Source organism: Grampus griseus (genome assembly GCF_964374135.1).
Source record: "Grampus griseus genome assembly, chromosome: Y".
Classification (NCBI taxonomy): domain Eukaryota; kingdom Metazoa; phylum Chordata; class Mammalia; order Artiodactyla; family Delphinidae; genus Grampus; species Grampus griseus.
In genome coordinates this window covers 850,694-859,212 of record NC_139016.1, presented here as the reverse complement: position 1 = coordinate 859,212, position 8,519 = coordinate 850,694, and the positions used below count along the sequence as shown (strand labels likewise).

The 8,519-nt window shown below is 62.1% G+C and overlaps 1 protein-coding gene across 1 annotated transcript; it reads left to right on the top strand.

Annotated features, from left to right (window-relative positions):
* Nucleotides 1–4,377: 4,377 nt before the first annotated feature.
* On the top strand, nucleotides 4,378–7,467 carry LOC309817742 (ADP/ATP translocase 3). The gene is made up of 4 exons (XM_082647019.1): nucleotides 4,378–4,598; nucleotides 5,219–5,705; nucleotides 6,368–6,508; nucleotides 6,921–7,467. The coding sequence occupies exons 1-4, from the start codon at nucleotides 4,488–4,490 to the stop codon at nucleotides 7,076–7,078; spliced, it is 897 nt and encodes a 298-aa protein (XP_082503145.1). The 5' UTR covers nucleotides 4,378–4,487; the 3' UTR covers nucleotides 7,079–7,467.
* The last annotated feature ends 1,052 nt before the right edge of the window (nucleotides 7,468–8,519 follow it).

Below are 8,519 nucleotides of genomic sequence, written 5' to 3'. Positions count from 1 at the left end.
GGGAAGATCCCACATGCCATGGAGCAACTAAGCCCGTAGGCCGCAGATACTGAGCCTGCGCTCTAGAGCCCGTGAGCCACAACCACTGAGCCTGTGAGCCACAACCACTGAGCCCGTGTGCCACAAGTACTGAAGCCCATGCACCTAGAGCCTGTGCTCCACAACAAGAGAAGCCACCGCAGTGAGAAGCCTGTGCACCGCAATGAAGAGTAGCCCCCGCTCGCCGCAACTACAGAAAGCCTGCGCTCAGCAACGGAGACCCAACAGCCAAAAATAAATAATTTTTTAAAAATCCCTTATAAAAAGAATATATTTTATATATTTAGAGCATATAAACTATGTATGTCATATATAAATGGATAAGTATATATTTGTAACGTATAATATATACACACACACTAGTATATAATTTTGGACGGACTCCAAGTTTTAAAAAATCACAGATTGTGTCTCCATGTGAGACACAGACAGAGGAGGGAGGAAATGAGACACTGGCTATAAAGGGAGCTGTGCCATCCCGATGGAGCGCCGGCAGCTCTCCTGAGTGAGAGGGACAAAGGAGAGGGGTCACGGCCCCTCCATCCGTCTGGCCCCGGGGTGGACCTGCAGCCTCAGTGAAACTGCAGCTAGGGTCGCAGGAGACCGCCCACCGGGTCCCCTCTGCCCGCCGCGTCCCTTCACCTGGGCAGGGCGGTGCTTGGCTGCTGGCAGGGCCACATCCCCCGCGCGGTGGACCCGGGGTGACGCCGACCCTGTTCACTGGGGGCCACTCCCTTCAACCCGCTTCCTACCCGGGAGGAGAGGTGAATCCCTGCAGGTGACCCTGCGTCAGCCAAGGGCACCGTGTTGCAGCAGGGCTGGGTCCCCAATACCAAGCGACGGGTACAGGGCATGTGGAACGCCCGTGCTCTGGCCGGGCAGGGAGCCAGCCGTCTTGACACTGGGTTTGCTAGAAGAAACTGCGCTTGTAACCAGAGGTGTCAGAGCGCCTGCCTCGGCCGGGGGAAGGGGGGTGGTACCCGACCCCCCCTTAGTCCTGGCTACTGGGAGCCCTGCGGGCTGCGGGCAGGGGGGCTGCTACAGGCAGGGCTCTGACCCACGACTGTTCCCGTAAACCAAGGATGCGCCCGAGGGCCACGCCCAGTTGGAAGAGTAACTAACGGGCAGATGACGCTTGTGGAAGCAACGAAGGGCCCATGGCTTCCTTGTACCGCTCCCTCTCCTTGTGTTGGAACAGTTTGCAGTAAGAAAAAAAGATAAGAAACTAAAAGGTGAGAAAAGAAAGTGTGACTTCCACACAACCTGTCTCTTCATTTCTTAGAAATACATGCAAAAGCAGGACTTTTAGGGAAGCTGGCGTAAAACAGCACACGGGCGTGGCTGCCCGCACGTGCCTGTGTCTTTAAATCAACAGGGATTTCTAGGTTGGAATTGCCCTGGACCTGACCCCCGCCTTCCGGGTCACATTCATTCATTCATCCATTCACTCAGGAGATGTCCGAGTGCCCACTGCAGACGGGGCCTGTCTGAATGCATCACTGGGTGACACCTCTGTCCTCTCCACTTGTCTGGGGTGGACGGGCAGTGGGCATAGGGGACGATAAGGATGACACCCGAGACAGCAGCGTGTGGTCCCCCCCAGGTCCCCCCTGCAGGGTCCCTCCACCAGGCAGGCGCCTTCCCTGAGCAGCCCCCGGCCCCTCACCAGACCAGTTCACTTAAAGGCCACGCCCCCCAATGCCACCCTCATCCCTTCTGTGACTCACTCTGAGCCGTCAGTGGAAACCCGATCATCTTTAAGCACCTCCTCCTTTACCTTTCGTTAGGCCACCCGTTTTTCAGATACCCAGCTTCTAATACTGTCCAGGTCGCAGTAAGACTTTGGGGCAGCGTGAGGAACGGGGGGCCATACCTCGGCCTCCCCACCCCTGCCCCTGGGGATCCTAGGACATAACCCCTTCCTCTCCCCGCCGCAACCCCACCTCTCAGCCCCCTTTTTCCCTTTCCAATCCCCGGTGCGCAGTCTACCTCCTTCACCAGGTACACGGTATTCTTGTGCGTGGTCCTGCCGCCCTCCCGGGTCAGCCTCCCTGAAGCACGAGGGGTGGGTCACCCCCGCTCAGTCCCACCCCGACAGAGGCACATATGCACTGGTTAGACAGATGGGTCTGCGTCTAAGGCCCGCATGAGATGCTTTTTAAAGAGAAACGCGTTCTGAACCCCAGTTAGCAATGGGGAAGAGGTCACAGCCATTCATTCCTCCCAACAGCGAGGTGCTGACCTGCGCGGGGGGTGGGGGGTGGGCGCTGGGAATGCAGGTGGGGCACAGGGAGGGGTGTCCCTTGCCTGGGGGAGGGGAGCGGGTCGCTCAGAGGTTAACCGCTCCCACCGGGGCGGGAGAGGCTCTCCAACAGAAGCGCCTACTTCCAGGGCCTCACAGCCGGAGCCTGCAGGACCAGCTTCGGCTGCTTGGCCCCTGTCGGCCCAGCGGGCAGTGATAACCATCACAGGCTCCCTGCACGCCCAGACAGGTGGCGCCTGCGTACAAATGCAGACAGGAGAGATGCTCTCTTCACCTGGGAGTGCCCAGACGGCGCCAGCACCCTGTCCCTGCCCAGAACCCACGGCCGCCCTGTCCTCTACCCCAAAGCCCTGCGGTTGCTGCCAGCGGGAGCCGGGCAGGGCCCCCCAGCTCTGTTCTTTCCCCCAGTCCCGTGAAGCCTCAGAAAGCGCCAGAACATCAAGCCCCCCCCGACACACACACACACACACACACACACACACACACACACACACACACACACACACACACACACACACACACACACACAATCCTCGCCCAGTGCTTGCCCTGAGCCGCCCCACCCTCTGCAGCGGCACCAGCCTCACGTCCCGCCTCTTACCTGCTTCTCCACGGAAGTCATGAGAGGGCAGAGCAAGGCCCTGCAAGGACACCGGGGACCGGGGAAACGAATGGCAGGCTCCGGGTGCCCTGGGCTCTGGTGGGCCCGCCCCTGGCATCCATCCACCCAGCGTCACCGGCTGGAGGGGATGCAGGAAAGCCCCTCATGAAAATATGGGGGGTGGAGCAAAGAGAAAAAAGAGGAAGAGAGAAAGAAGAAACAGGCAGGGAGCGAAATAAATGAAAGGACGCATCCTTGCACCAAGAAAAGGATACTTTGTTGACCTGGGTGCTGAGACACCATTGCACTCACTTAGTGAAAATTCACAAAACAATACACTTACGACTTGTGCCATTTAGTTATAATTCAATAAAAAGTTCACAGCATTTCAAAACACCTAGGTCTCAGACTTCCTGGGGGGGAGGGGGGTAGGTGTGCTCCTGCGGGTGACATATGTGCCTGTCTGCGTGTGTATGCAGGTGTGCGTGCAGGTGTGCGTGGGCATGTGTGGGCACGTGTCTAGGCATGGGCACGTGGATGCATGTGTGAGTGAGCGTGTGCGGGCAGCACATGTGCCCCTGTCGCTCTTGGAGCCGCCACGTCGCAGCGCGCGGCATGGCAGGGGGACCCGAGTCTGAGGCCCACTGGGCCCCGGGAGGTCAGGGCCCAGGGAAAGCGGCCGGGTGGGTGGAGAGGGACCCCCGGGACCCCCCAGTGCCCGGCGCGCCCAGTGCACCCGGAGTCTCGGGGTCAGGGTCGGGGGACCCCACGGCAGGGCGGGGTCCTCCGGGGGCGCTCCTACGGGCGGACCCGGGGCCTACCGGGCAGGGGACAGGCAAGCCCTCGAGAAACCGGGCCTGGGGGGCTCGGAGCGGCCTCCTACTCCGGCCCTGACCCCGCGACCTGTCGCTCCTCCCGCGGGGTGATCCCTGGGGTCGCGGCCGGGACTCGGGAGTCTACAGGAGTCATTAAGACGAGTCCGGGGTCGCCGCCGGTCCTCAAAGGTCAGCGGACTTAGACTGGGGGTCGCGGTCGGGACTCGGGAATCACCGGGACGACCCCAAGGGTCCGAGGGTCCGATGCCGGGGCCGGGGCAGGATGAACATCGGGCGTCGGACTCAGCGACCCCTGGCCTTCCCCTTACATAACCGCCGTCTATCGCGTCCCCCTGGCCCGGCGTGACCTTCATAAGGTCAAGGCGGCCGCCGCGCCCCCCAGCCCGCAAGGCGCATGGGCGGGGCCCGGCTCCCTACATGCCCCGGGCGCGGCGAGCGGGAAGGGGAGGGACGTCGGCGGCGGCTCAGCCAATGGGCGCGGCGCTCGAGGGCGAGGGGCGGGGCGCAAGCTGCTCCCGGCAGCCCGTGGGGGCGAGACGAGCGGGAAGGGGCGGGGCTTGTGCGGTGGCGCAGCCAATGGGCTCGGCGCGCGGGGGATCGGGGCGGGGCGTGGGCGCCTTAGCGGCTGCGCGCTGGCCACCCCGTCTTTTCGGTCCCGGCGGCGGCAGCGCAGACCAGCGGTGCCCACGCTCCGGCTCTCCGGGCCTTCCCTCCACTCTCTTCCCGCTGCGTTGCCCGCCTCGCCACCATGACGGAACAGGCCATTTCATTCGCCAAGGACTTCCTGGCCGGAGGCATCGCCGCCGCCATCTCCAAGACGGCCGTGGCCCCGATCGAGCGGGTCAAGCTGCTGCTACAGGTGGGAGCCGGCTACGCACACGCGGACGCCGGGCGAGGTGCGAGGGTCCGGGGCGCAGGGACAACGGGCCGGGCAGGCCGCGTGCACCGGAAGCGGGAGGCTGCGCCGCTTTGTCCGCGCGCCGCCGGCTTCCGGGGATTGCCCGGGCGCGCGTCACGTGGGCGCTATCGCCTGCGCAGAAATGGGGCCGCGGGCGCGTGCGCACTGGGCCTTGCGGCACAGTTCGGGGAACGCATGCGCATGGAGCAGCCGCGTGGACGGGCCCCGCGGGGCGAGGGCCGTGACCTTGGGCGGGTCACGAGGGCAGTCGTCGTGTCCTTCATTGGACTTCCGTTCTTTTCCCCTTTTTATTTCCCTTTTGCTGTTCTGAGTCAGAATAAGCTGTTTTTGTTGCGGGATTGTTAGAAATGTAGCGCTAATGCAAACATCGTTGCTAGTTTGTTGTTTGTAACACTTGTAGGGACCCGTAGTGTCCAAAAGATGCTTTTTTTCTGGTAGGACGTTTGGCCAGTTTAAAGGCCCCAGGCACATGTTATCTTACGAAGACGACACCTTTCGTTGGGGGTTCTTGGGGGCGTCTGACTTAGGCCCTCGTGTAAAACCCCTGTCTCTGCCCCCAGGTACAGCACGCCAGCAAGCAGATCGCGGCCGACAAACAGTACAAGGGTATCGTGGACTGCATCGTGCGCATCCCCAAGGAGCAGGGTGTGCTGTCCTTCTGGAGGGGCAACCTGGCCAATGTCATCCGCTACTTCCCCACGCAAGCCCTCAACTTCGCCTTTAAGGATAAGTATAAGCAGATCTTCCTGGGGGGCGTGGACAAGCACACGCAGTTCTGGAAGTACTTCGCCGGCAACCTGGCGTCCGGCGGGGCGGCCGGAGCCACCTCGCTCTGCTTCGTCTACCCCCTGGATTTCGCCAGAACCCGGCTGGCGGCTGACGTCGGCAAATCCGGCACGGAGCGGGAGTTCAAAGGCCTGGGAGACTGTCTGGTGAAGATTACCAAGTCTGACGGCGTCCGGGGGCTGTACCAGGGCTTCAGCGTCTCTGTGCAGGGCATCATCATCTACCGGGCCGCGTACTTCGGCGTGTATGACACCGCCAAAGGTGAGTGTGCTCTGCTCTCGGGGCTGACTGGGCAGGTGCTGGGCGGGGGGCTTCAATAGCATGTCTGGACTCCCAGGCCTGGAGGCTGGAATCTGAGATCCAGGTGTGGGCAGGGCTGGTTCCTCCCGAGGCCTCTCTCTTGGGCTTGTAGACGGCTGTTTCCTCCCTGTGTCCTCACAGGGTTGTTCCCTTTGTGTGTCTGTGTCCCAATTTCTTCTTATAAGGACACCAGTCCTATGTGATCTGGACCCACCCTGATGACCTGATTTTTTTTACTTTAATTATCTCTGTAAAAGCTTTTATTTCCTAGTACAGTTACACTCTGAGGTCCTGGGGTTTGGGGCTTTAGTATATTTTGGGGGAGGGCACACTTCACGCCCTGTGAAGTAAGTTACCCTGGTTGTCGGGGCCCAGGCCCGCTGGCACCTTTGCAGTGGAATGGGTGTGAAACCTTCCACTTGCCAAGGCTCGTCTGTTTCCCTCTAGAGAGGCCCCTGCCGCCGGGTACTGGGTTGGTCTCTGGGGCCATCCTCCCAGCCTGCAGGTGGCTTCCTCATCTCTGGCTGGTGTGCTGACCCCAGTGTGACCAGTCTAGCGTCACCTGGTGCTGGGATTCCCCGCGTGGAGATCCCGGGGGCCTCACGCCCACGGTGACCCCGCAGGCATGCTCCCCGACCCTAAGAACACGCACATCGTGGTGAGCTGGATGATCGCGCAGACGGTGACGGCCGTGGCGGGCGTGGTCTCCTACCCCTTCGACACCGTACGGCGGAGGATGATGATGCAGTCGGGGCGCAAAGGAGGTACCGTCTCCGTCCTGCTCCGGGCCGCCTGTGCTCTGGGGGTGGGGCATCGCTGAGTTGCCTGGCGTTCGGCCCTTCGGAGGTGCACAGCCAGCACGTGAGGTGCTCCGTGCCGGGCGGAGGGGGGGGTGCAGCATTTGGTCCCAGAGGGAAGTAGCTGGGCTTCGTGGGGGAGGCCTGGGCCGGGTGCCTGCTCCTTCTCTGCTCTTGATCCTCGGGTGTGCTGGGCCCTAGGGAGGCTGGGGCTCGAGTTTGTGTTCGATCCCACCCAAACTGGGGGTGTCCAGAGCTTCCTTTTCCTGCGGTCGAAACGCCTAGCCACCCAGGTGGTGGCAGCTGGGGCACCGTGTCTCTCCGGGGCCTGCTTCGCGCCTGTGGGATCCTGTCCGTGACCCCCGCTCTCTCCCCGCAGCCGACATCATGTACAGGGGCACCTTGGACTGCTGGCGAAAGATCTTCAAGGACGAGGGCGGCAGAGCCTTTTTTAAGGGCGCCTGGTCCAACGTCCTCCGCGGCATGGGCGGCGCCTTCGTGCTGGTCCTGTATGACGAGCTGAAGAAGGTCATCTAGGCGCCCTGCCCACTCGCCACAGCGACCAACACCTCCACATAGAGGAGTACCTGTTACGGACCATCGACCTTCGAGAAATTCCAGTGTCCTCGCGGAGGGCTGGGGCGGCCCCGCAGAGGGCTCCTCGTGACCGTCGGCCCTGGGTCCATGTATTGATTACGGGGGGAGGGTAATCGTGACGTCTTCGTGGGTCCACAGGTGGTGAGGCACCTCTACCCGCCAGACCTAGATTCCAGGTGCTTGTAGGACCGACTCGTGTTTAAGTATTTATTTAAGAAAATCTTGTCTCCATTTGTACTTAAGCACTATTCTCTTTTGCACAGCCGAATATTTAGTTATGTTCTATGTCAGGCGTTCTGCTGCGAAACAATAAAATTAGGACACACGGACGCTGGTTTTGTTTCTGAGTCGAGCGGCCTCGTGGGGTGGGAGCAGGAAACAGCAGGGTCTCAAGCTGGGGAGGGGGAGGCCCTGGCTGCCCATCTGTGGCCTGGCCTGTCCCAGGGGCCGCCCTCGGGTGCTGAGGGGAGCACGCAGATGCGGGGACCCTGGGGCTTCCTAACCTGAAGTTCCCTTGCCCCAGTGCCCGCCCTTCCAGGCCTGTCACTGGGGTTTAACCACAGAGAAGCCCCCCAGGGTGGTAGCAGCTGTGTGTCCCGTGGGCCACCCCTGCCCTGGGCTCACAGGGGAATCCCTTGCAAGGTGAGCGCGTGCACCCTCTCAGGTGTGCCTGACCCCCAGCCCCAGGCAGGCAAGCATCCTTCCCCCCCTTGCAGCCGTATCTGCAGGAAGCCTGATGTCTCCAGCACGGAGAGAACTTGCTTTGAGCGTCTCTCCCAGGCTGGCCCCAGGGTCCTGGTACGTCGTCATGGGGGACTGGGGTGTATTCCGGGGCTTGCTCTGGGTGTTCTCAGGGTCCGGGACTGTGCCTGTGGGGTCATCACCAGTCTGAGGCCTCACGGTCGCACACACAGCCGCCCAAGAACAGAACTGTCCCCTGGGTCCACGTGGAGCTTCCAGCACCAAGTGACCTTGAAGAGGTCAGACGGGTCCGCTGCAGGGGCTGGAGAGGGGAAGCCAGCTGCAGGCCACAGCAGGACCGCCCTGAGGCCGGCTGAGTTCATCGGAGAGCAGAGCTTCCATCTCCAGCCCAGGGTGAGGTTGGTCAGAGAAGACGAGCTGGAGCTGGCTTTCCCCAAGGTTACCTTGCTGGAGCTGGGTGGGGGACAGGACGGCACGGCCGCCACACGCCCACGTGGGTCCCGCCAGCCCCGGCTCCACAGAGGAGTCCTGAGTGGAGCTGGGTGGGGGACAGGACGGCACGGCCGCCACACACCCACGTGGGTCCCGCCAGCCCCGGCTCCACAGAGGAGTCCTCAGTGGAGCTGGGTGGGGACAGGACGGCACCGGCCGCCACACACCCACGTGGGTCCCGCCAGCC